This window comes from Platichthys flesus, chromosome 12 (assembly GCF_949316205.1).
Source record: "Platichthys flesus chromosome 12, fPlaFle2.1, whole genome shotgun sequence".
Taxonomy (NCBI): Eukaryota; Metazoa; Chordata; class Actinopteri; order Pleuronectiformes; family Pleuronectidae; genus Platichthys; species Platichthys flesus.
The window spans coordinates 516,979-544,978 of NC_084956.1; the positions used below are offsets into that span (position 1 = coordinate 516,979).

Consider the following 28,000-nt stretch of genomic DNA (forward strand, 5'->3'; position numbering starts at 1 on the left):
CTGATTTACATTTTTTTATTAAACAAATGTTTGAAAATTCTGAAGATTAAACTGAACATTGAGAGAAAAGTGCATGAAACTAACGTTTTAACCTCAAAACAACTTTATTGTACAAAGTGAATCCTTCTCGTCTCCGGAGCTTCGACCTGTTGACCTCGGGGATAAAGTGCAGCAGAACTTCTGAACTGTAGTTTAAGTGATTTGAACCATTTCTCCTCCACAACATGAAGTTTAAATCAGTGGTTTCACACGAGATAGAGAAAAAACTCCTCTTTTAACAAACAGAAATGTTAAATATATCAAACTAAATATAAAGTAACAGCAGATTAAAACAAATCTCGAGAACATCGGGGGCTAATTGCACTTAAAGTAAAAGTCAGCACGTTCTGTCTAAAGTGAAGAAAAACAAATGAGTGTTTATAGGAAGTCACTTCTTATCACTAAAACCAGTCATTTATCAGTCAGCTGATTATTGATCATCAAAGGAATGAACTGTGAATTAAGATTTATGCTAAGCTAACCCAGACAATGGTCCGTTCCTCATTTCATCAGCCGGGAGCGAAGACGCCTCCTGATGATCTGCTGGTCGCTCTCTCTCTCCACCGGCTCTCGGCTGATGATCTGCAGGAAGAACAAAGTTTAACACGTTTAGTTTCATAACTCATGGCTCGGAACCAGAGACAGTTTGTGGGTCGGTGTTGCTGTGAGTGTTTCTACTCACTGGGTGTGAGGGCATGTCCATGGGGGAGGAAATCTCAGGCCTGTGCAGTTTCTTCTTGTTCTTGTTTGCTCTCAGACTGAGGGAGGAAGAGGAGGAGGAGGAGGAGGAGGCGGCCTCAACCCGACCGCTCACCAGACTCATCATCTTCTTCGCTGCAGAGACATTCAGAATAAATATCATCAGCTTCTGCTCTTTCAGGTCAGGGTCACAGAAACATGACAGAAGAATTTAATGACTTAATAGATTCACATCTTACTCATCGGGCTGTTTCAGGAAAACACTGATCTGTCCGATTCCAACACTCCCACAATTTAAAGCTTCAAAAGCAGCGATGGAGAGAAAGAGAAAAGAAAAAGAGAGGTGAGTGATGAGGGAAGAGCGAGCTGGAGAGAGAGAGAGAGAGAGAGAGAGAGAGAAAGAGAGAGAGAGCGAGAGCGAGAGAGAGAGAGAGAAAGAGAGAGAGAAAGAGAGAGGTGAGTGATGAGGGAAGAGCGAGCTGAGAGAGAGAGAGAGAGAGAGAGAGAAAGAGAGAGAGAGAGAGAGAGCGAGAGAGAGACAGAGAGAGGTGAGTGATGAGGGAAGAGCGAGCTGGAGCGAGAGAGAGAGAGAGAGAGAGAGAGAGAGAGAGAGAGAAAGAGAGAGAGAGCGAGAGAGAGAGAAAGAGAGAGGTGAGTGATGAGGGAAGAGCGAGCTGGAGCGAGAGAGAGAGAGAGAGAGAGAGAGAGAGAGAGAGAAAGAGAGAGAGAGCGAGAGAGAGAGAAAGAGAGAGGTGAGTGATGAGGGAAGAGCGAGCTGAGAGAGAGAGAGAGAGAAAGAGAGAGAGAAAGAGAGAGAGAGAGAGAGAGAAAGAGAGAGAGAGAGAAAGAGAGAGAGAAAGAGAGAGAGAAAGAGAGAGGTGAGTGATGAGGGAAGAGCAAGCTGGAGAGAGAGAGAGAGAGAGAGAGAGAGAGACAGAGAGAGGTGAGTGATGAGGGAAGAGCGAGCTGGGGAGAGAGAGAGAGAGAGAGAGAGAGAGAGAGAGAGAGGTGAGTGATGAGGGAATAGCGAGCTGGGGGGGGGTACTCTGTCCTGGTCTCTCCCCGGAGCCGTCATCAGCTCTCTCCCCCCCCCCCCCCCGTGTCGAACCCGTTTTATCTTTCACCAGACGACCCGACAGGAACTCGGGGGTTCGACCCTGTGACTCATGTCGCTGCTCTCAGGGTTTCATGCTCCTTCCTGGATTCACCTCAGCTGAGACCAGGAACCTCCCCCCTGGTGTGAGCAGTGAGAACACACCAGTGGACCTCGGCTCCTCCTGAGGTCTCGTGTCTCACCTCCTCACTCCCATGATTCTTTTCTACAGGACCCAGTTGAAGGTCTCTCTCCGACCCACTGACCTTTAGTGCCCAGCAGCGTGGGGGAGCTCTGCAGGAAGTCTCCGATCTTCTGCAGCGTCCCTTCCTTCCTGCTGCGGGAGGTGTGGCGACCCGCCGGGGACGAGATCTGATCACAGAACAGTGAACCGGGGTTATTCTGTCTCCAGGTACAGGGAGTGTTCATCAGATATTAACACAACAGTCGAGTGGCTCATATAACTTTAATATTAGAACGAATTATATAAAATGTGCAGATTTATCATCAGAAGCTGAAGATCAAAGCAGCACGACGCTAATGAAGACAAACTAGAAAACGTCTTTATTGATGTAAACATATTTAAAGACGAAGATAAGACCGATCACAAAGCAGGAGAACTACTCCATTCTTCTTCTGTCTTCTTTGGACCACACGAGGGGGGGCTCAGATATCTGACGGTGTACGAAGCAGCTGAGACGTCAGGCGTGACGTCACAGACGTGTTTTAATAAAGGAAAACACGTCATCACGTGTTTCAGGCGTGTGAATCCACATCATGACTCAACTGAACTAATGAGTCCAACACGTGAAGCATGAATCAGACTGAAGCCACAAAATGAAATTACAATGAAAACAAACCTCATGAATCATGTGAGCTCGTGTAAGAGTATGATGAACAACAATGAATCACTTATGTTAACAGAGTCACAGCACATGTTCATGTTTATGCATGTGTCTGCACGAATATGTGTGTGTGTGTCTGCACGTCTGTTTGTGTGTGTGTGTGTCTGCACATCTGTTTGTGTGTGTGTGTGTCTGCACATCTGTTTGTGTGTGTGTGTGTGTGTGTATCGTCACCTCCTCTTTGTGTGGGGTCAGCTTTGTCGTCAGTTTGGTTCTTGTGTTCCTTCTGTTATCTGCCTCCACCTCCTCCTGTCACACACAGACACACACAGACACACACAGAGTTAAAACAATCTAGTGGTCGAGACATGAGGAGAAAAACGTTCAGACACCGTGCGTTCAATTCCACTTTGACCATTTTACCAGCTGGAATAATTGTGAGGGAAAGAAAACAAGCTTCAATTTAGGTTATTAAACCGTCAGTGACAACCATATAATAAATATAATAACCACCGCTCCCGGTCACAACTGATTGTCTGCGTGTCTCACAGACCAGATTGTGGGTCAGTGACGAACACGTGTGACGTCCATTAGAGCCACTCCCGGTGTCGGGGAACCATAATCTGTGGGTTATGGTTCATATTGTTTTGATTCTTCAGACACTTTTCATGCAGTGTCTTTTCTCCCTGATGTGATGAGTTGAATGAAATGACATGAGAAGGTCTGAGTGTAGAATGAAACACTCAGGGTCAGTGTCTCTGGGTGACTGAGGACTCACACCCGTGTGTTGGGTAAATTCTCGGGGGTGGGCGTTACCGACGCTCAGTGTCCAACGCACAATTGGCCACTGAGCCGTCGTGCTAATGCTCCATGCTAACTGTCAATGCTCCAGAGACGTACATGGGAACTAAAATCCACAACCAACACGTCCAGCAGCTGATTCCACCTCCTCTTCTGCATTAACGACCTTTGACCCTTGTGTCCGTCTCGTCCAATGGGTGCAGCGTCCTCACTCTCTCCGTCAGGCTCCACCCCCTCGAGCCTCCACATATGGTCACTAAGACGCTGCTTCAAACAAGCAGCTCACAAACCGATGGGCGAGGTCACGGTGGGTTGATGCTGAGGTCGACACCAGGGTCTCCTCCACTGGTCTCCTCCCAGTGGAGCGGGCCCAGCAAACAGGAGGATGGTGATACAACAGCTCATGACCACAGATCAACTGGTAAATCACAGGCTTCACCCTCCAGCTCACCTTCCTCTCCACCACAGCACCCGCTGCCTCCTCCCCTCTCCACCTCCTCCACATGCTAAAACCAGATAAACTAAATAAAACCATCAGAGCCAGAGAGGTGAAGTGGTTCTGACTGCGCCGCTGGGCCGAGGCCGACCTGAGGGGCGGCTCCATGTGCACATGCTCAGGACAGAAGAAGGGAAAGAGAGAAGTATGGAGGTAGAGATGTGAAGAAGGACTGGAGCTGGAGTGATTGCGTTACTCAGAGGAAGAAAGAGAAAGATATGGATGAGTGGTGATAAACCAACAACATGAAACGTGAGAGATGAGCGAGACGCAGGAGAAACAGGATCATGTGAACTGAGGCTGTGGACAAAGACAGATGAAGAGACGCCAGAGAGACGCTGGGACAACTGAAAGAATAAAGATCTTTAATTCCTCTGAGATTAACGTGTGAAGGCTTTGTTTACGTGAAATGAGCTCAGTGTCAACAGAAATATGGTTTTCATGTTCGCAGCAGCTCAAACACTAAATTTCTGCCACAATGACAGTTTCTAACCAACAGAGTGAATCCTGGGACTTTTCATCTGCCACACAAACACAGATTCATCAACAAAGCCAAAGGGCGACCGCTCTGCCCCCTGAGCCACAGCCGCCCACAGCAGGTAAACCCATCAGTCCACAGCACCTCTGTTGACACGGCCACTGAACTCAGACACCAAAATCACAACGGCTAAAAACTGTGACAGAGAATTCTGGGACAGCCGCGTCGTCTCCTCTGAGGACGAGGACGGTCAATAAATCGTTAGGAACTCATCTTCAGAGCGGAGAGACGAGGAGGAGGAGGAGGAGGAGGAGGAGGAGGAGGTCCGAACATGAAGACAAGAGGACAGAGTGAGAGGTGGAGCACTTCATTTACTCATGTGGCTGATACTCTTCTCTCTCTGAGCGGAATCACACGGGGACCATTAGATGAAAAGAAAGTTTGAACATTTCGAGAGTAGAAAAATGAATTATTCATTTGTGTGATGGGAATGTTTCTGTCATGTAAATGAAATGGTTTTCTCCAGTGAACAAAGTGATGCTCGGGGAATCGTCTGTTAATCATCTTTCATAAAGTTGTGGTGATGAAATAATCCCACAGGAGCCTGAGCTGAGCTTATTACATTTCATCTACATGTAGAAGCTGTGGTTGTACGAGACGAGTGACTCCAGCAGCGACTCAGCACTCCAGAGCAGCGTATTAATATTAATATTATGAATCCACCATCCAGGAGCATCGCGGCTCAACCTCAGAGGAGCAGTTACAGCTCGATTGGAAATTGGAAAAGCATCAGAGGAACAAAGATCAACACGTGACCACTGAGCTACCTCGTGAGATGATGATGGAGAATGTGATGAGGAATTCTATGGATGAAAACATTAAGTTGTTTGATAGAATAAAAATATCTACCTCACGTGTCGGTCGTCGTTTACTCCTCCTGAAAATGTGAGACTTAAGAAAAGAAACAACTTAGTTAAAGGACTGAGTGTCGTCTACATTTAAACACTGTGGTACAAAGAGGACATGTGAAGCATTCTGAAGACAGCCGGTCTAACATCGGTATAAACACTGAGAGGCCTCAGACACACAAACCTGTCGCCTCACACGATTCACTTTCTCTGAGCATGTGCCTGAAAGCTGCTGTTTTAAAAATTATTTATTACTTTTATTCGTTTGAACTGTTTTCTTCCACCATGTCTCATGTGTAGTGAAGCCAATTATCTGTCCTGCTGAGCTTTGACAGAAAACGACACGGTCCCAGTTCTCTGCAACAAACTCAGAGGTCAGAACTTCTTCTCCGTTGCTCTGTTGGGAACAGAAGTTCTGCACATGTATACATCTCAGTTTAAGACACAGGAGACGAGTCCCTCTGCTCTGACTCATCCTCAACGGTTAATGAAACTGACTTCAACTGAAGCTCTTTAAACAGATTAACGTTCCTCATGGAACTCAGACAATTTAAAAAACATTTCTATTCACAAACACAATCACCACAGACTCAGTGAGCTCCTGGAGAACCAGCGAGTGAACAGCTGGTTTAATTCATACAGAAGTTTTACCTCTGAGTTTACAATGTTTGAGGTGTTCATTGTTCACTGACCTGGAAACAGTTGTGAGGACTTGTTTCTGTTATGAGTCTGAACGATGAATTCACAGCAGATTAATGGCTCTTAATAAGACAAGAGGGGCAGGAGGTCCCTGATCAGGACAAAGCTTTTCATTAACATGCTCTGCTTCAGGTCATCTGATTTGGATCTGCAGCATCTGGTGCTTGACCTGCTGGGCCGACTGAACTCAGCTGTAACCAGACCGTAAGATCTAACAACTTAAAATTCAGTTGACTGGATTTCAGGCGTTTAAGGAGCCAAATACATTCTCTATCAATCTAACCCTCTCGTCTCCAGGTTCCCTGTGAACATGTTCGTTAGCGTACGTTCACATCCTGGGTTTGTCCCAGACGAACCCGACTTCAATGTTTCATGTTATTTTAAAAGGCAGAATTAAAGCTTTGCACAGTTCAGACTTCGGGCGGATATAAAAAATCCCCGGGTGTTACTGTGGGTGACGACGCCCCCCCGCAGCATTAATGTTTAATGTTAAAAACCAATAGGCCTCCTCGTGTGTGCTGTGACTGGTGTATAGTTTGTGTTGTTCACAGAGGGGAGGACATTAATATGAATGTGTTGACATCCGTGTGCGTCTATAAACATGTAGACGCACACGTGATAAAGTCCCAAAGGAACAAGTGAGAGAAGAGAATGTGTTTAAAATGTTGAAGGTTCACAGGCTGAAGTGATGAGTTCAGATCCGAGAAATTCAGTTTAATATTTGTGGATTCTTAAAAGCAGCTCGATGGAGTTTCCAGAGCTCGACTGAGTCATGTTCTAGTTTCTGTCTTATTTCCTCATTTGTCTGAACAAACCCTCTAATGCTGTGGAGCCTCCTCCCTTTGATTACACATTAGCTTTTAAGATTGGTTTATGCCTGTAATCACATTGAATGAATGTGAATATAATGTGATATACAAATGACCTCCCGTCAGTCACACAAACCAGTTTTTCATCATTTATCTTAAATGTCTCTGTTCTGAGCAAACATATCGAACTGTGTAAAACCACAGGAGTGCATTTCACTCGGAGTGAGTGGAGAGAGGAGGCCTGAGTCCTCGTCCTCTTCAACACCTACACACCAACAAGCCCTCACACCAGATCTCTTCCCTGACGGAGGCTCCAGTCATGGACTGTTTGCATTTTCTTTCTGGATGAAAAACAACTTACTATGGGATGTTTTCCTCACTGATGACACGTGACGTCCGGCTGTCAAACCCGTCTGGTCTCATATTCAAGGATCTCACTTTCCTCACGTGTTGTTTTCATTCCACCGACCTGAGGACGTGATCTGCTCTCGACCCGTCTCCCTGACCTCTGTGAGGATCTATCAAGTATTGTCCCATTCATCAGAGCTGAACCTGTTCTCTGCTCCTGCTGCCGCTCGGTCGGATCAGGTGAGGCCAAGATCCTGCCGGCAGACAGACCCGCAGAGAGAGAGACGGGTGAGGGGGGGAGACATGAAGTGGAAACGCCCTCTGCAGACAGACCAGGTAAGAGAGAGAGACGGGTGAGGGGGGGAGACATGAAGTGGAAACGCCCTCTGCAGACAGACCAGGTAAGAGAGAGAGACGGGTGAGGGGGGGAGACATGAAGTGGAAACGCCCTCTGCAGACAGACCCGCAGAGAGAGAGACGGGTGAGGGGGGGAGACATGAAGTGGAAACGCCCTCTGCAGACAGACCAGGTAAGAGAGAGAGACGGGTGAGGGGGGGAGACATGAAGTGGAAACGCCCTCTGCAGACAGACCAGGTAAGAGAGAGAGACGGGTGAGGGGGGGAGACATGAAGTGGAAACGCCCTCTGCAGACAGACCAGGTAAGAGAGAGAGACGGGTGAGGGGGGGGACCAAGTCTTTTCAGCTCCCTCCTCCGGAGCTGCTCTTTGGAACCGCAGTCATTAGTGGACTTACTCCACGTCAAGCTTTCCTCAAAACCATCTTCATCTTTTATTCAGAAAGGTTCAGTCTGAGTGGAGCGAAGAGGACTGTGGTCCAGAAGTTCATCTGGGGAACTGTGATGTGTCTCTACAGAGGCGACTGCTGCAGACTCACATCCTTCTCCAGTCACACAATGTGCACACCAGTGTTGTCCTTTTCAGTCAAACCTAAACTGACATGTTGTGTAGTTTCTCTATTCTGAGATTCATCTGCTAATTTAAAAGCTGCAAATGAAAACCTCCATGTTCAACTGTTTGCAGCACAGATCACTGACATCGGTCCAGACCGGCTGTGCTCATCATGTCCATCTGAACACTCACCAGACGCAGTGTCCTTCAATTGTCCTGCGTCACATTGTCCCCTGCAGCAACGCTCATGGTGCTATGAAAAGTTACTATCAGGAGTAAACGTAAAACACTGAGCACGTGTGAATTACTGACATCAGGTGTTTTCATGACTCAGCAGAATGTATCAGAACCTTCTAAAAAGATATAGCCTCCTGAGACCAGGAGCAGAGAAACCCAGTGTTGACCAGGTGAGCAAGCAGCTGCAGTGAAGATAGTCTGAAGCTCGAGGTGGAACAGTGGAGTGAGAAGCTTCACTGAACACAGTGCAAGAGGCAGCAGGGACACACCGACTGGTTCTTAGGCCTCGTCTGTGGTTTGATTCCTTCTTCATATTTTAATTCATAAAGTCAATGGGAAGATAAAAAACACCCAAACTATTATTGCCCGTTAACAGAGATCTAACTTTTGGCATTTGTTCAGATCTTCAGATCTTACATCACAGAATGAAACCATTTCCACCATTATCATATCAACGCACCTCATTGGGTCCAAGCCCTTAGAACCATTAGCCTGTACCAGTGACGTTAAACTGGAGTCACCGCCCTGAGTACGTCTCCTCCAACCAGACTACATAGTGTTTTTACAGAGGTCACCATGACCTTTGACCTCTGAAATCAAATCAGTTCAATTGGTCAAAATGCAAAGGAAAAAGGGATTTTTGACCCGAACCCGGTCGGTGAGCTTTAGGTCTTAAAATGTTTTAATGAAATCGGATGTTTTTCTTCAGCGATGTGGAGGAAGCAGAGTGAACAGAGACCTTCACAGGAAGTGACAGGAAGTGACAGGAAGTGACACGGGACCTGGAACATGAACGTGTGCAGTGTCTTTACTCTCTGTAGGAATACAATGAGGTTTCATGTTTATTCCACTTAAACATGCATTCATATTATTAATATTTATTAGAAGGGCAACATTTATAGTAAAGTGTGGAACCTTGTACCAAAGAACACATTTAATAATAAATGCATTATTATTTATTTACTGTATCATGAGTGTAATATGTACAAATATATTGTGGTTTGTGTTTGATGTGTGTGTGTCTGCTACATTGGTTGTTTGTGTACATGTGTCTCCATGAGCGTGTGTGTCACACCTCAGGGAAACAAACGTAGCCGAGGCCTTAGCCCACTTCCCTCGCATCAGTGGAAACAAACCAGTACACGAGTGCAGCTCCTCACTGCATTTAATGGAATCCCAGTGAGACGCTGCCCCGACAACGACCTTTAACCTGTCGCTCAACTGTTCTGAGATCAGTTTCCACCGACCCTCTATAGTACAGAGCAGTTCAGAACTCAGATGTTCCTGAGTGGCCCCAGAGTGAGTCTCTTGTTGACCTAGTTCCTGGAGCTCAAACATCCAGTCTCTCTTCTGGAGACTGGAGACAGTCATAGTTCAAAATACATTCAATTTCCCCGTCTGTGCAGAACATGAGAGAGAAGCATCTGAACATAAAACACCTTCTGAGTCGTTATCTCGTGTAAATCCACGAAGAGCGAAACATCCGGATGTTGAGGACCCTGACTGATGAGTGATGGGTTCTTACCTTCTCCATCTCTCCGCTCTTTCTCTTTCGTGCTGAGCGGGTGATCTTCACCGTGACGGCGCTCTCCTCTCCCTGGCGCCTCAGGGCCATGCGGTTGGGCTGCAGGGGGCTGAAGGAGATCTCCATCTCGGGCCGAGGGAAACGGCTCGTCCGCCCGTTCTCTGTGGAGATCTCAGACGCATCGAGAACAGATGGGAAGCCAGCGGAGCCCTGCACACACACGCACACAGACACACGCACACACACACGCACACGCACGCACACACACGCACAGACACACACAGACACACACACACACAGAGAGATATATATCAGTCAATCAGATTTTAAGTACAGAGGAAATTAACCCAATCCAATCACAATGTTTTGTGTTTAACATTTAAGTTGAATATGAAGATACAAACATTAAAGAAAACTCAAACCTTCAGACTCAAGCTCATGATGCATCTTGATGAACTAAAGTCTCACTTCTGTCCTCCTGTGTGAACTCACCTGGCTGCTCACTGACGCTCTGGGGTCCGTCCGTCCTTCTGACTTCTCCCTGATGGCTTCACTCTGGGGTTTCCCGGCCAGTGGAGCAGGGCTCTCGCTGCTTTCCTCCTGTCATAGATGGAACAGGAAATAGATGTTTATGTAAATTATGAGAATAAAATCCATATATCATGTTGATAAATTGAATGTGTTAAGGCTACACTCGTCTGTCCAGAGGAACCTTAGCGTCTGTGTGTGATTATTTCAGACTGACGACAACATGAAACACAACACACATCACAGTCCTGGGTTGTTCTGAGGAGTTCCTCCTGGTTGTCCTCAACACAAGGTCAGCACAAGGTCAGAACAAGGTCAGAACAAACAACGTCAACATCCACAAGAAACCAAAGCTCTCTTCAGACCGACCTGAGGGACCGTGTCCACCTGGCGGATAGTGGACGCTTCCAGCTCCTCCTTCAGCCGCTGGATGTCGGCTTCCCTCTCACGCAGAGCCGCCTGCAGCTCTGCCACGTCCACACCATCACCACCATCACCACCATCACCACCATCATCACCATCACCACCGACACACTGCAACAGGAAGTTCATGGGCTCTTGGGATTCGTTTTGTCAGTGACATTTCTCTCAACCTTCTATTTTATGGATCCACCAGGAAAAAGCTTTGAAGAAAGGGAAGTTGTAGCTTCTCACTCTTCTCCCTCCTCAGTTTGTTCTGTGATCTCCTTTGTTACACTGACCTCTGGTGGCGGCTGTGTGGATTTGTGCCGTAGCTCCTGGATGAGTTTGTCTTTCTCTGCCTGACTGGAGAGAAGTTTCTGGAGCTGAACCTCCAAAGCTGAAACCAGAGTGTCTCTCTCCTTCCTCCAAGTCTCCATGGTCTGATCCTTCTCTGTCAGCTGGGATGACAGCGCCCCCTGGGGGAAAGAGATGAGGGGGGGTAGTTTAGTACTAAGTAAAGACTGAAAACCACATCAGGCTCCTGTCGAGCAGCTCAGAGGTCGCTATGATCATTAAAAACATCTAAAGAGACATTTGCTGCTCTGAACATCTTCATGTTTGATTCACTAAACAGTGAATATTAGACGGGTCAGATAACAAAGAGCTGAACACAGATGAGACACCAAACATCTTGATGAGCCAGTTATGGAAAATTATTTGACTGGGAGTTCAGACTAGATTCTGGCTGACCAACTGACAAACTGGGCCGTTGTCAAAATCTCTACCAGTAGCTTCAGGACAAACTGTGATTGTACAGATCAGAAAGGATTCTTCATTCTGTGTCTCAGCTGTTCTCCATGTCCAGATGTTCCTCACCATCTGGATCTGCTGGCGAGCGAAACGTTCTCTGTCGTCAGCAAACTTCCTCATTTCCTGGTTCCTCTTGTCCTCGGCCTCTTTAGCTTGGCCAATCAGAGAGAGCTTCTCCTCCAGCCACTTCTTGCGTTCGGCCTGGTGTTTGTCTGTACACAGCTGTCAACAACAATGTGTTTCATTCATTTTCGAAGCATTTATTTAAACTTTGTTAATTCAAATCAATAAAAAGGATGGAGCGGGTGTAAGAGCAGCTACAGATCTGCACAGCAGGGACGAACACTACTGTAAATACTATTCACTGTCCACAGTCCTGTTTTCTTCCATCACTTTGTATTTGAGCATCTCTGCTCCTTCCCTCTAACACAACATGTATGTATATATTTCCCATCATTACTTTGAGTTTGTCCTGAGCCTGTGCAGCTTCCTGTTCGGCCTGTCTGAGGTCATGTGACGAGCTGTCGACCCGACAGTGGGCGTCGGCTCCACCGTCCTGTTGCAACAGCTTCGCCTTCAGTTTGTCCACTTCTGAAATGTGACAAAAACTTGTTTCTTTACATTGCAAAGTAGAGTGTTAATATTTGAATTCTAAAGTTTTGTTAGGACAGATTAGTTGATGATGATGCCTCCACATAAACTATAAATCCAGATATTTAAGGAGATTTTTAGCTTATTGTTAAATCTAAAATTTAAAAGAATCGGACTCGTTTCAGTTCCATTTATAAGAGGATTGTTTTTCACCCTCTCCCCTGATCATTCAGGCCCTGTGTCCTCTCACCGTCAGACAGGTCCTGGATGAGGTTCAGCTTCTGCTCCAGGACGTCGTCCATCTGCGCCTGGGTCTCCTCCTGCTCCGTCAGAGCCAAGCGCATGTCCTCCATCACCCGCCCTCTGGCTTCAAGCTCTGCAGATCAACCAAACAAGGAAGAACCAGTGAGTGTGTTTTCAGCTTTGACATATATTACAGGATTGTTCTCATGAATATTTAAATATCACATGTATTTCCACATTCATAAAAAACATTGAGCATGGCTACAACTGTCTTGGAGCTTTTAGGGGTCACTCACTCACACTCACACTCACACACACACACACACACACACACACATACACACACACCTTTACAGGACTTCTGGTAGAGCGTCTGGTCAGACTTTGTGTCACATGACAGTTCCTGAAGAGACGCGGAGATGGAGACGACATGAAAACATAAAAAAACAGTGTGAAGACCGAGACAAATTAAATCCACTGGATCATTCAATGTCTCAGACAGAAGAGGGCGCTGTTGTTTTCCTGGTAGATGATCTCATAAGCGGTTCACCTGTCTGAGCTGTTGGATGGTTCGGTCTCTGTTGGCCACATCAGACTGAAGCTGCTTCTTGGTTTTCTCCGTGTCCGTCAGCTTCTGTCTGGAAACCTTCACCTCTTCCCTCATCGCAGAAATCTGAGGAAACCACAACATTCAGTCGTGAGTCAAAGTTGAAGCTACCTGACGTTTCTATCTTTTTACTTATTTTATATCGAGTGAAATGGTTTTAGGTTCAGATCAGTTTTATGTTTCTTCGTCTTTTTCAAAAATTAAACGATGTTTTCAATTTGGTGGCAAATTAATATAAACAAAGGTCTTTGATCTGAATCTAAATGTTTTGAGTGAAAAGCCGAAATGTCTCCACACTGAGTTAAAGACACAAAGTCAGCAGCTCTTATACATTTGTGTTGACAGAGTACACAGTGTGCCGACCTCCTTCTGGACCTGCTGGACCTGCTTCTTGTAGTCAGCCAGCTTCTCTCTGAGATCCGACACGTCCTCCTCTTTCCTCTGTAGCTCCAGGCCGAGGCTCTCCACCTTCTCTGAGGCCTGCTTAGCGGTTTCCTTCAGCCTGACAAGGGACAATAAACAAACATTCAAAAACAAACACCCTATCATGATCTCAACATATCAGGATGAACTGAAGATGAGTTTTAGAAGAACCAGGCTCGGAGTGGGAAATTAAAAAACAGCTTGTAAAGTGTAAATGTAGCAGAAGATAAACAACCACCTGTGGATCTCGCCGCCTTTCTTCTCCAGCGCCTCGTCCTTCTGAGCGATGGCCTCGTGGGCGACAGCCAGCAGCTCCCTGCGTCTCTCCGCCTCCCTGCGTCGAGCCTCCTGCACCGCCTGGATCTCCTCCTCCTCCCGCCGCTCCAGGGCCTCCTGCAGGCTGCTCTGCAGGGCTGTCACCTGAACCTCCTTCTCCAGCAGCTTCTTCTGCAGCTCTGCAGATGCGCTCTTCTCCGTCTGTTTGTCCCTTTCCGTCTCTGAAGAGGCGAGCAGAGCTTTGGTTTCGGAGGCAGGAGCTTTAGCTTCTTCTATGTTGGAAATCTTTTCTCTCAGGGCTGCCACCTCTGTCTGGAGTTCAGAGTTTAACCTCTTGACCTCTTCTTCAGAGCGGGAGGAACCTTTGACCTTTGACCTAGCCTCTTCCAGTTCGGCCTTGAGCAGCTCTGCAGTTTTCCCCTGTTCGCTGATCTTTAGCCTCAGATCATCTAAGACTTTGTCAGAAGTTTCTTGTTGTTCACTCAGTTTGCACTTCAGCTCCTCCAGCTGGATTTCTGAGGCCTGTCTTTGTTCCTCTTCTTTGGACGAACGCTCTTGACATTCAAGCTTAGATCTCAGCTCATCCAGTGTCGTCTGTGACATCACTTCCTGCTCCTGAAGCTTCTTCCTCAGCTCTTCAACTTCGTGCTGTTGATGAAGCTTCTCATTAAATTGCTCCAGCTGATCTTTCAGCTGTTGCAGCTCACGCTCCAGCTCCAGTGTTTGAACGCGCTGGTTCTCATTTTTCTCCTCCTCATCAGCCAGATTCTTCCTGAGCACCGACACCTCGTCTCTCAGCTGATCCCCGACGCTGCCGGGCGGCGCTGTGGAGCTCTGCAGCTCCAGCTTCAGGCTTTGAGCTTCCAGCGTCAGGACGTGGACCTGAGAGGTCTTCACCTGGAGCTGCTTCGAGTGTTCGTCCAGCTGGACGGTCACGTGATCTGCTCTCTCCCTCTCACTCGCCACCTGCAGGTTCATCAACAGCAGCAAAAATTGGTCTTTTTGTTTTGGGATGAAAATCAACAAGTCACCAAGCAGCTGACGAGAAGATTCAGAGCATGAAGCACACACACACTCACACACACACGCGCGCTTACATACACAAAGGCTCACACACACACACACACACGCACATACACAGGCAGCGTCAACAATACTCTGCATGGCACTAAATGGTTAACTTCTCTGTTCAGTGTGTGATGTTTCTAATGAGTTGTGGTTTCACAGTAATCGAGCCGCCTAATGAAAACCAAACCTCACAGGAGGAGAAGACCTCTTCTGTTATAAGAATTCACAGTTTCATTTCAAAAGGTTAAACATTAAGATCTGGTTCACCTGACGCTCCACAGCCTCCACTTTGGAAGTCAGCTCCATGACCTCCTGCTGGTGGGCGTCCACCTGCTGCTGCCTCTTCTCTCTCTCCTCTTCCAGGCTGCTCGTCTTCATCCTCTCTGTCTCCAGGAGAGAGCGAGTCTCCTCCACGATGCTCCTCTCTTTACTGAGAGCAGCGAGCGCCTCCTTCACTTCTGTAAGAGCTGCTATGGCTTCCTCTTTGTCTTTACTCTCTCTTTCCAGGGATGCTAATGCCTCATCTTTGCCTAGCTTCAGCTCGCCCACTGAGGCAATGGCGTCCTCCCTTGCTTTCCTCTCCTCCTCTAAAGAAGCCAGAGCCTCCTCTTTGCCCAAAGTCTGGTACTCCAGAGCAGATACCACATCTTCTCTGTCCTTCTTCTCCTTCTCCAGGGCTGCCAGCGCCTCCTAGGTGTCAGAGGAAAGACGAATTAAACAGCATCGAATATTATTATTATTATTATTATTATTACTATTTGAAGGATGTCTGTTTTCAGGGACACAGTGAACTTTTGGGCTTCACTACTGTCAAGCTGAGTCAGTTTACCAGGTAACGTCTTTTGACCTCAAGTGTCAATAACAACAATAAATAAAGATGAATGGACGAACTATCTAGTTTGGACAGAAAAGAGGAAATGGTATTTTCTTTGTAAACGTCTTGTTCAGCCTGGTTCTGTGGGCGCAGGTCGGGAAAGGAATCTAAACACAGACAACTGATTTACATACGTTTCCTTTGGAGAGAAGCAGACATACATTCAGTTCTTTGTAGAGAAGATAAGTGGCTAAAGGGCCTGACAGGTTTCAGGTCATGAAGTATTTGGACAGTTTGTATATGTATGTGGATATAGGTCATAAAATGATCATCTTCAAAGTGACTCTCCTGCTCACGTCCTTGGTTCTTACCTGCAGCTGCTCTCGCCCAGGTGACCTCTCAGGTGACCTCTCAGGTGACCTCTCAGGTGACCTCTCAGGTGACCTCTCCTTCTCGAGCGTGGAGGAGCGGCTCTGTGAGCGCGCCTGTGCTGCCCTCTGCAGATCTTCCACCTGCTTCTCCAGCCGGGAAACCTCAGACGACTTCTCCTGGAGCTGAGAGAGAAGCGTCATCGTCTCCTCGGCCTCTTCGTTGGTTTCGCCTTGAAAATGAATGAATACAACAGGAAATAAGAAGCGGTGACATGTTGGTTTCCAGCTGACAATCACAAAAACTCTTTAATCACTTTAAAAACACCTTTTAAACAGTCAAAGAGACGTCTTGCAACACTGATCCAGTTATGGACCTTTCTAATGTCAAATATGACGTGTGTATATTCAATGTGCTGTTGAAGTTGTTGATGGACATTTCCTGGTGGTCATGTCTGAAAGCATAGAGAGAAACTGATGGATTCATCTTTACCTTTGTGTTTATGAGCCTCCTGCTCTTGGACTTTCTTCTGGTGCTCATGCAGCTCCAACACCTCGGAGGAGTCGAGAGATTTGTCCTGAAGGAGGAAGGAAACGTCCGGGAGATGAATGAACATGTTGCAAGTACAGAACTCACAGTGACCTGAGAAGTGACGTACACATTCCGTCTCGGGTGATAATGCAGCTGTCAAAAAGACCTCAAACGAGCTGTAAGATGAAGTATTACAAAACTTGCAACTCCCTTTGATCTCAGGTCAAATGAATTCACTCCAACAGGCTTAATTATTATTTCAGCGACAGGCGTTAGACAGAGGATCAAGAAAAAGTGAAACTCAAAGATGAACACAGATGTTCCTCTGAGTGGGGGGGCAGCCACCGAGATGTGAATCATCTTCACTGTCATTCAGCTTCAGCTTGTAACGTTGTGCTGTAATCACCAGAGCTTTATCCTCTAGAATGCGTCTTCACATTAGTGACATGTTTCAGACATGACCTGCGTCTGGGTTTTCACACATGCACAACACAGCGGGAGCTTCTCTGTACGGACATTAGACTCTGAGGTCAGGCACAGAAAGTCACTCGGACATTTGCATTCACACATGTACGTCCTCCGGAGAAAACACAAAGGTTCTGCGGAGTTCAGTTCTGTCTGAAAGCAGCTACACTGACTGATCTGAGCAGGAGAGAGAGAGAGTCATACCATGTCCTGTGCTTCCTGACCGGTTCCAGCTTTGGTCATTTTGTCAACGAGGTTCTTAAAGATCTCGAGCCTCCGGTCTGCTCGCTCCTCCAAGATTTCTCTCTCCCTCACCAAGCGCTCACTGCACGAGAGGACACACACAGAGACACACACTTCTATTAGTCAAGTATCTAGAGGTCATTACCAAACAATTTGATCGGTTTCCTTCAGAGACAGTTTTGGGCGATAGAGTTTTCACAAAAGTCAGTTTCTTCATCAGTTAGTTGTGTTGTTAAGTGACTCGAGTAAGAACCAGGTTTAAACATCCCTGAGACCCTTCAACTAAAATATACAAACACATTACAAAACCCAAACAATGATGAACTGGTAGAGAAGTGGTTTATAAAGGCAAAATATATCGTAGAACTCGTGAGTTAAAGGGAAATCACATTAACTTCACTGCTTGTCTTCCTGATTCTCTGTAATTTGATGTTCATCGTTTTATCAATAAAAGCGAAACTGCCTGAATATCTTTAGAAAACGTTCTCACTTGAAGTCGACCTGCATCTCTGAGAAAAGGTCAGAGAACTCTCTGCTGATTTCCTCTCTCACTCGAGCCTCGGTGAGCAGACCCGCCGCTCGCTCCTGCTTCAGCTCAATCTGCAGCTGCCTCAGCAGCGCCACCTGCTGCTGAAGAGCACAACAAACAGGAGAGATTTGAGCAAATATATTCAACACATGTCCTGTGAAAGAAAATTAAATAATAACTCATGAAAAGGCAGAAAGCTGAGAGCAAAATACTTTGTGAAATGAAGAAAGAACAAAGATGATCTGAGAAAATGAGCAGAGAGCAAATCACGTTTTCAGAACTCGTATCAGAATCAGAAATACTGATTGATTCCAGAAATGTGTCTGTTACAACAGCTCCATGCAAGATTAGAAATATAAGCATACAAAGATTTAGGAAATATATAAATAAAATATGAAAAATGTACAATATGTGCGTTTATTAAAGTGGAGAGAATAAAGCACATTAATAAATGACGGTAAAAATAAAGTTTGGTAAAAACAGTTTTTATTATGAAAATATTGTATTTTATCAGATGTGAAATAATCTGACTCACACTCTGTGCAACAATACAAATAACTACTGATTCCATTCATTGAAAATTTAACTTTACAAAATTAATGATTCCAATTCTTTGTTAAGCACATTACAATAAATATGAATTGAAATGTGAAGGGGCTGACCTGGTGCGTCTGTTTGCTGGTGAGGATTTCATCATCCTCTTCATTCCCGGTCTGGTCCATAGTTTCCTCCATCAGGCTATTTTCCTCCTCGTACTCATTGTCCACTTCCTCCTGGACAAACACATTGAAAGACACAATGAGGGTTTGAGGCCCCGGGCGCTGGCTACAGGTTTGGTTCTGATCCGGCCCTTAGCCGTCTTCCTCGCTCTCTCCTCATTTCACACTGTGTCCTATGAAGGTTTATCTGGTGAATCATTAAAGCCAGGAAAGGAAAGATCCAAAATACAGCAGTAAAATATCAAACTGTAAATGAATGAAATCTCGGCTGAGGTCCGCACCTTCACATCCTCCAGGCTGCTCTCCCAGTCCATCAGAGAGCTCCCCCTGCTGCCAGGAGTCTTCCTCTCAGACCTCTGCGGTTTAGAGGCAAGAGGCCTTGTGGACAGAACTACAACCTGGAAACAGATGATTTGGTTAATAAATAAATCTGATGATGCAGTGGTAGATTGGTTTTTCATATCAAATAAATGGACTTGAGAAAATGCACCTTCTGTGCCACGGCAGAGAACTTGAGGACGTTGAGGGTCTCGTCGTACATGGAGGCGCACTGGTTGATGTTGACTATCATGCAGACTTTTCCTCGGCCACAGAAGAAGCCCTGCAGGTAGTGGGTCAGCTTGCTCTCTCTGAAGGGAACATGCTGAAGCAGCCTGAGGGAGGGAAAGGTTTGCTTCAGTTGGCTTTGATAGATGGTGCTGACGAAACTCAACCAGTAGTACCAAATAAAAAACTGCTTTCATCCGAGATAAACAGAGAATCACGTCTAGCAGAGCGACAGTAGAGCAGCAGAGTAGTTTGCTCTGTGTCTCCCACGACAGAGTCAGAATCTCACTTGGCCTGCTGGTTGTGCCGCAGGGCATTGATGCATTTCCCCAGGATGAGCAGGGACGTGTTGATGTTTCCAGCTTCTTTCAGACGCTCTCCTTTGTTCTGAGTCTTGGCGCATCTCTCCGAGCCGGCGAGGTCACACAGACACAACCTGATGACAAAGAAATGAATCTACATGAACAACTCCACAGGTCATGCTTAATTTCATTCTGCACACGGGTTTTCCAGCCTTCCTGTTAAATCTTGAGTTTTACTCACTCGCTGACTATGGGGATCTTCCCAAAAGCGTCAATCCTCAAAATGCGAATGGTGAAAATACTGTGACTGTAGAGAGACAGAGAAAACACGTTTCATCTACTTTATATCAAAAGGGTGTAAACACAGACTTAAGAGTAGAGTGCGACCGATTCACGGCTGGTCGATTCAAGTCTTTCCCACGGACAAAGCTGCTGCCTCGCTCCTCACCTCCGGCTGGACAGGTGGTTGAGTCCGGTGGAGGAGAAGCTCTGGTTCCTCTTCCCCAGCTTCATCACCGTGTACGCCTCGTCTGCACTGTCGACCTGAACCCAGCGCAGGTCTACATACAAAATACACAAAGATATTTATATCAAAGGTCCTCTGTTGTTCTTCTACACATCAGGCACACAAGAAGGGGATAAAGAATTCTCAAAACTTCTACTAGCATCAGCCAACACTTCCACTGGCTGCATCTGAAATTCCTGAGCAGCATGCAAGAAGTGGAAAACCTTGATTAACATGTTCTGTAACATGTATCTCACAAGAGTGAACCTGCCGCATCTCATCAAACATCACGTATGAAGTCATTTCATTAAGCCGGCTCGACGAACCTTTGACAAAGGCATTGCCCCTGACGTCCTGTGACAGACGCAGGACCGTCCTCCTCAGGGCCCCGCTGGACGCCACCTCCAGGAGGTCGTGAATGTTCTCATTGTAGATTTCACAGAAGGAAACCCAAACAGAGAACTTAGTGTGCGTTTTCAAATCCAGGCTGATTTTGTCCTCTGCAGCCACAGTCGTCCCGAGGACGGAGGCACCTTCAGAGAAAGGTCATCAGTAACAGCAGCAACTCACAACGTCATTTGTATCATCAATATTGGTTTTAATTGTACATTTATTACCACATTTATAATTAAAAAAAAAGTGCATTAATGTTGAATATGGTTCCTAAAGGCACCGAGTGTTTCAAACCATCTGGACTCATCTCGCCTGGTCAGCTGTGGTCCGTGAGGAGCCTGAAGGTGAGACCCCTCCGCGGCCTTCGCCTCCCAGCACTACTTTCTGAAGATCTCTTTTTGAGACCCTTAAGGATGAAGTTACCCTTTAAACAAATAGATAAAACAAACATCTACCTTCACTGAGCGTCTTGTTGGTCGAGTTCAACAGGCTGGCATTGCTCCGGTCACTCTACAAGACAAAGAGCAAACAGCAGGTTTATTTAACCAACAATTCCTGGGGCCTTGTGAGCGCTGATCAGAGTCACTGGTATGACCCTGCAGGAAGGAAACAGGCAGGTTCTCCTCGGCTGCAGTTTGAAGTTTTAACAGTTTATGTTACATTTAGAGTGAAGTTCACTTTTACTTCACTGACCTGAAGCAAAGGACGAGCAAAACCTTTAGAGGCCTAATAAGAGAATAGAGTGACAATTATAATTGATCTTTTAAAGATGAGTTGTCAGATGAAATGTAGTTTTAAAAACCGGAGAAAAACTGAGGCGGCAATGATTAGACGAGGAGAACATGGTGGTTCATGGCCGGCAGCTGGACCGACCTTCACCTGCAGACACGAGACAGTATGTGAGCCGCGGACAAAGGATGGACGACGTGTCTCTTTAATCCATTGTACAGAAGTAAAATACTAACTCCATACTAACGCTGCTAACTTCTGGTGATGACATCATTTAGATTCAGAGTCTATGCAGCAGTAGTCGTGAAGTGGAGCCATGGTAACAAAGTCCTGCCCTTACATGATTTCGACCAATCAGGAGTCAGTCTCAACTGTCAATTATGACTTCTAAGCCGTTTTTATATCATCAAATAATTAATTCAAACCAAACTTATCAGAAACACTTGAGCAAACACCAGTGAGATGTCCCCTGCTACTTTTTTGTTTGGTCCATGTCCTGTCTGCCAACAGGAGTATATGACCTATACTCCAACCAGCCACCAGGGGGCGATCAAGAGCATTTGTATTCACAATTGAGAGCTGGCACGTGTCCATCTTTGTTTACAGTCTGTGGCTGGACCGAGTTGGGTTCAAGCAGCCTCTTCTCCAACAGGTGAATGAGTAGTTACTTCTTTCAGTTGCCTGAAGAGGTTCCTCTTGAACATCTCCTCCTCCACCTGCTGCTCTGCACTGAGTCCTGTGAAGTCACTGCAGTGTTGAGGTTTGATGCTCGTCCCGGTGAACACCTGCTCGTCGATGCTACTGAAGATGACGTTCAGAGACCTGGGCAGGATCCCTGCATCAGCATCTGGACCTGGAGTGACAAGAGCATGTGGTCATGTTATGTTCCTCCTCCTCCTCCTCCTCCTCCTCCTCATTAAATCTAAAGAACGGATCCAGCTTAGTTCTTTAAAGAAGCTGCTGATCTAAAGATCACTTTCTCCTGAGAGCGACAACATCTCAAACTGTCACAATATTGTTGAACCGGTGTCGCACCGTCTGGGCCCTATTCACACCGGGTATTATCATCCGTCCTCAATGTGTCTCCTGTGACCACAACTCACTTCCTGCAGGTAAATAAACATTGTCCTTTCACATCCACATGTGGTCAATGAGAACCATAAAAAGCACTAATACATTTAAATTGCAGTGGGTCAGAGAGGTCAGCTGAGTCTGCAGTCCTGAGTGCTCATGGGTCAGGAGGATGCTTTCAGGTGCGTTCAGACTTGAACTTAGCACTGACCCCTCAGGACAGAGGTCAACACCAGGTCTAACAGGCTTTAGATGATCGAGGGACAGGAACAGACCTAAGAAGGTGAAGGTCTTCCCAGCGTTGGTGACTCCGTAAGTGAAAACCAGTGAGTTTTCTCCTTCAAGAACATTTTTCACCAAGTTCTTCACCGTGCCTTCAAACAGCTCTCTCTGCGTCGTCTCAGGACCGTACACCTGAGGAAGGAAGGGAACAAGGTCAGAAGTAATGAGTGGATACTTTCAAGTGTCTGTAATGGAAGAAGAAGAAATCAGAACCAGTCTGTGGAAGAAGATAACTCTGCCTGTGGCTTCCTAGTCTGCCCGAGGAACCGACCTGAGAGAACTGGAAGCGTTGTCCAGTCTGTGGCAGTGATCTGTCTGTCGAGCATGGAGGCTTCAGCAGGACTGTGTCCGGAGACTCGATGGAAACACAATCCTGTAACACAACAGATGATGTTTGTTTGCAGAACAGATTAACAAAGAAACAACTAGTCCACAGAATCAGCTCCCTGCAGACGAGGGCCTGTTTCTTTGTTTTACCAGTGACTCTCCGTTACTCCTCTCTGCTGAGGTGAAGGGTCGGATTCGGAGGAAGACCTGGAGGTGGTCTCGCTCCTCGATGCTGGAATGCTGCAGGAAAAGAATAGGACACATGTTCTGGCTTTAGATTGAAGCTCACATCTGGATTATAACTAACAACATGTCAGTGGTTCAGAGACATATTGAAAACAGGGTTAGGGCACAGTTAAACACTGAGGTGTCAGAATAGATCAACAAACAGTCAAAGAGCAAGAAGGTCACATGACAGGTGTTGGTCACCTGAGCCTACAGAGGGCACTGTTCTATCAGGGTCCACTTCTACCTGTGTACAGTCACTTATATGAGGGGAGAGCTGAGCAGACAGGTGACATGAGAACATATCGGGACACGATGGCAGATTCAGGCTGCAGTGAAACTGAAGTGCACATGTTGGAGAGAAGCAGGTAATGATTGCATCATACTAAAGGAAACAGGTTCATGTATGATCAGGCCTCAGGGCTAGATTAAAGAATGAGGTCATCATTTCTGATTAATCAAGGAATTAGATTTACTATCAATATATTTATTGTAGATAAACATTATCTTGCACATTTTATCTCAACAAGTCCTTTTCTGATGGAGACATCTATGATGCATGTGAGCATTCACAGCGAAGATGATGTCTCTGTGCATGTGTCTCTCACTCACCTCCACATCCACAACATGAAGAGGCTGATCACTGTCGCACATTCAGATACCAGTGACAACTCAATGCAACGAGTCAGACACACAAGCTTTACAGGCCATGTCATACAGACCGGCAGCTCTTTCCCAGGTATGTTAACCTGTGGAGGCTTCAGTTCACTGCAGCTGCTGTCACACATCAACTGAACTCTTGACATGTTCCACAAATGTTCTGGACAGGCTGTGTGTGAACATGCTAATGTCAGAGTCAGTTGCTTTGGACATTTAGTGCAGTGTTAATTTTGGCAGCTATCCTTGATTTAGTCTTAGTCTTTAGACAAAAATGCATATTAGTGTTAATCACATTGAGTCATTTTTATCCTTCTTAGTTTTAGTCGACGAAAACTAATCACATTTGAGTCTAGTTTTGGTCACATTTTGTAGCCACATTCAATCCTTTTCTTCTCTTCTCAGGCCCAGGGACCCTGTGTTGTGTCTACAGCTGCATAAAAGTCTAGCTGCTAAATATTCCAGCCTGCAGTTCTTAGGTTGTCCATTAGAGATCCCTACCGGCATAAGTCTATAGCAGGGGTCGGCAACCTTTACTATCAAAAGAGCCATTTTGCCCACTCTTCCCCCAAATAAAATTTGTCTGGAGCCACAAAACATGTTTGATAACAAAGCTGATAAAATGTTTTATAAAGTTATACTATACTATAGTTTGTGGCATTTATGAAATTATAGAACGACAATAAAGAAAACTCTTGACATTTTATTGCTGTTTTTACCTGTTACAACAAAGGAAAACACTGTACACTTATGAAGAGGAGAAGAAAATACACAAGCAAGTGTCGGCCTACTTTGAAATAATTTAAACACAGAACTATGTGGGGCTATTTGAGTCCTTCCCATATTTGTTGGAAATGTATGAAATAAGAAGTATGATATTTTGAAATAAATAAAAACATATAGCTGCAGCCTAATAGCTGAAAAATATTTATTTAGTTTTAAATGTGAAAGCAAAAAGTGAGAGCAGGTCAGACTGCAGGCTAACACAGAAACTGCAGCTCGGTACAAACCAACTGCAGCTTCTGCTCTGATCAAGAAGCTGCTGCGCTGATCTCTGATCAGCTGAGACCAGAGAAACTCTGTGTTTTCACGGTTTCCACTGATAAGAAGCAGCCGGTGAGTCAGTGAGCGGCTGCTTCACGTGAACGAGCTCTGATCCAACTGTGTCTCTAAGCAAGTGAGCGGGGGGGCTGTGTGGACGACCTGTAAACAACAACACTGATCTTTATGCATAAAACTTTATTTCTTATATTTTGAGTAAAATCTGTGATACCTCAGTGAGTTGAATTTATTAACTCGTCCATCAGTGTTTTCTTTTCCTTCACTTATTAATTTATTTTGTTTTTACCTGTGCGTGTGGTAAAGTGCTGAGTCGTGCTGAGTCGTCGTCCTCGAGCTGCTCTCTTCTCTCTGCCTTGTTGTTCAGGCTTGATTCCATCATCCTGGAACAAAAAGAAGATTCAAAACTCAAAATCCACCATGGAGAACAAAACACAGAAACACAATCTGACGATAGAACATTAATCCTGAGCCTTGTACAATCTGAATGACTTCAACCAAGCATTTCAGCTAAATTATTATTTTTAATGTTTGTATATTCTGTCTTTGCTTGCAAAAATGTATGAATCCCCTAATCAATGTGGAAACCTTGACAAATTAAATATAGATAATAGAGTGGCACCTTTTAGGCGATAATCTGAGATCTAATAAATAACGTGTATAATGAGTCATTTAATGTCTTTAAAATCGAGTTAAAATGACATTAGACCACATGTGCACAGACAATTAAAAGATCAATAAAATGTGCTGATCAAGTAAAACCAAGTCAATAAACAGATAACTGTTATAGTTTTATATTACTATAAAACAGAGAATACTTTATTGATCCCTTTGAGGATAATTTGAGTATTACAGCAGCACAAGTGCAGAAACATCTAAACAGATTAGAACAGAAATAGAACCAAATATAACAGGAACCATTAAGTAAATCACAACAGTGCACAAACTGAAGGCAGCACATCCACTGGTGATGTGGTTGAACTGGTGGTGGAAACCATCTCAAAGAGGGAGGATGATTAAAGTAGCAGCAAGGAGTCTCGTTGTGATGTAATATTATACAGGGTAAGGTATATGGTTCAGACTAGGATGTTAAATATGTATGAAGTATGCGCACATTACTTACCTTACTAATTTTATTTGTAGTATTATTAATTCTGGTAATCAAATGGGAAATTAGAACGGTAACAATAGAATAGTCAAATAGTTCATACATATACTAAAATGTATTATACCAAACAATGAATATTATGTATATGTTTTTGTGCATATTTCATTCAGAGCAATAAATCATGTTCATTAATTCCACATATGAAAAAGGATACTGGACAAACAAACCATTCTAACCCTCTTATCGTTATTACAGCATATTGCACAATTTCCCCAAATCAAATATACTTTATTGTCCCGATGGGGGAAATGATCTCACACAAAGAGATCCAGCAGCTGCAGAACATATTGCACAAACACTATTTTTCAAATTCTATATATTTGTTAACTAACTTGGCATAAAGACGGATGTGTAGTAACAGTATTGCCGATGACAATGAGCCTGATTCAGCTGCTTCAGCCTCGAGTGAGATTCTAGAAACAGATGATGAGCCCCTGAAGCTCGTCACCAGGCTCAGAGACCTTGGGCTCAACATCGCCCTCTGTGATTGGATCCTGAACTTCCTGACGGGCAGACCACAGGCGGTGCGGATCGGCAGCACCACATCCTCCACCCTGACTCTCAACACCAGGGCTGCGTGATCAGTCCTCTCCCCTCCCTGTTCACACATGACTGCGTGCCCCCCCACAGCTCCAACACCATCATTAAGTTTGCTGATGACACCACTGTCATAGGCCTGATCACCGGCCACGAGGAGAAGGTCTACAGAGAGGAGGTCAGACCCTGACATCTTGGTGCCAGGACAACAACCTCCATCTCAACGTCAGCAAAACGAAGGAGCTGATCCTGGACTACAGGAAGAGACGAGGAGAAGACCACGCCCCCCTCTCCATCAACGGGGCCAAGGTGGAGCGAGTCAGCAGCTTCAGGTTCCTCGGGGTCCACATCACTGATGACCTGACCTGGACCCATCACACAGACTCCATCAGGAAGACGTTCAGGCTGTGGAGGCTCCTCACGGACTCCAGGATACAGGTGCACCACAGAGAGCATCCTGACTGGCTGCATCACCGCCTGGTGCGGCAGCTGCACCGCCCTGAACCGTGAGGCTCTACAGAGGGTGGTGCAGTCTGCCCAGCACATCACCAGGACGGAGCTACCGTCCATGGAGGACCTCTACACCCAGCGGTGCAGGAAGAAGAGCAGCCGGATCATTAAAGACCCCCATCACCCAGCCATGAACCCTTCTCCTGCTGCCGTCTGACGGTACCGCAGCATCCGGGCGGCAGCACCAGGCTCAGAGACAGATTCATCCCCCAGGACATAAGACTTTTAAACTCCTCCCAACTTTAATAACTCCACCAAACCAGCACCGTGGCATATTTGCATATTTGCACATAATTCCACTACAGTTTTTTCTTAATCTGTATATATATATTGAGATATATATTTTATTTTCTATTTTCTATTTTAAATTTTTGATTTTCTATTTTATTAATTCTTGAGCATTGCTAGAAGAGGACTGTGACTCAAGCATTTCATTGCCAGCGACTGCTTCATGTTATCTGTGTGCATTTGATAATAAACTGTTGAATCTTGAATGAACAGGTTGCTCCGGGTTGAATCATTTGTTGATCCAGATCCTTCTAGAGGAAGTCACTTTGACACCGCAGCTGGTTTCAGCCTCTTAGAGCCTGGACGTGGAGGTTTGTGTAGCGACGGTGAAATAAGTGGTTAACGTGCAGGACGAAGATTAATCGTGAATAACGTGAAACCCGAAGAACTGCGCGTTCTGAGCTCAAGCTAACTGCTGGATGCTAACTGCTGGATGCTAACTGCCTCGTTTATCATCGACAGCTGCTGTCAAAAGTTCCTCATTCGCCAAGCTCAGGCTAACCAGCTAGCTAACCACTGTCCACAGGTTATTGACACATGGAGGTGACTGGAGCGCGACCCTCACCTGACAGTGTGACCCGGGACATGAGCTCCGGAGACGGACACACTTTCTGCAGTTAGGGCAAACTCACATCGTGGCAGCGGCAGCTCGAGAAGGCACTTCCGGTGTCGACAGAAACTGCCACTGATTGTATACGCAGCTGCCTTTGATCCCCACTGTTTCAACGCAGCTGCCTTTGATCCACTGTTTTAAACTTGCAGAATCGGTACCAATGTGACAGAGAAACCAGCCACTTACACCCAGTGGAGAAATGGAGATCAAGAATTCTTGGTGCTCAGAACAGAACCACGCTGATAAACATGTATTAAGGGCGGTTCAACCTCAGGGGACGAGTCG

At 45.7% G+C, this 28,000-nt stretch overlaps 1 protein-coding gene across 3 annotated transcripts; it reads right to left on the bottom strand.

Moving 5' to 3' along the window:
- Positions 1-28,000, bottom strand: kif20ba (kinesin family member 20Ba). Of its 3 annotated transcripts, none has more exons than XM_062400328.1 (35): positions 27,668-28,000; positions 24,889-24,982; positions 22,809-22,898; positions 22,603-22,704; positions 22,325-22,463; positions 21,647-21,831; positions 20,705-20,759; positions 20,183-20,389; positions 19,800-19,911; positions 19,593-19,658; positions 19,339-19,485; positions 18,994-19,156; positions 18,785-18,901; positions 18,447-18,557; positions 17,746-17,882; positions 17,217-17,337; positions 16,509-16,593; positions 16,019-16,248; positions 15,101-15,523; positions 13,728-14,731; positions 13,430-13,568; positions 13,010-13,132; positions 12,808-12,862; positions 12,467-12,592; positions 12,086-12,216; positions 11,692-11,847; positions 11,115-11,291; positions 10,783-10,947; positions 10,378-10,485; positions 9,886-10,095; positions 5,361-5,402; positions 2,911-2,985; positions 2,098-2,203; positions 722-873; positions 1-621 (listed from the first exon to the last, which is right to left on the bottom strand). In XM_062400328.1, the coding sequence occupies exons 2-35, from the start codon at positions 24,979-24,981 to the stop codon at positions 541-543; spliced, it is 5,433 nt and encodes a 1,810-aa protein (XP_062256312.1). In that variant the 5' UTR covers position 24,982; positions 27,668-28,000; the 3' UTR covers positions 1-540. The 3 variants fall into 3 exon arrangements, with proteins under 3 accessions (XP_062256312.1, XP_062256311.1, XP_062256313.1); XM_062400327.1 differs by having other exon boundaries at positions 17,746-17,885; XM_062400329.1 differs by lacking the exon at positions 5,361-5,402 and having other exon boundaries at positions 17,746-17,885; positions 27,668-27,997.

What these genes read in the sequence shown, in the direction of transcription:
- kif20ba (XM_062400327.1), bottom strand. Translation starts at nt 24,981, where the DNA reads ATGATGGAATCAAGCCTGAACAACAAGGCAGAGAGAAGAGAGCAGCTC. An exon ending in GAAGACCTTCACCTTCTTAG is followed by an intron (nt 21,832 to 22,324) that starts GTCTGTTCCTGT and finishes TTGTCACTCCAG; the next exon opens with GTCCAGATGCTGATGCAGGG. An exon ending in GAGATGCAGGTCGACTTCAA is followed by an intron (nt 17,338 to 17,745) that starts GTGAGAACGTTT and finishes CCTCTCGTGCAG; the next exon opens with TGAGCGCTTGGTGAGGGAGA.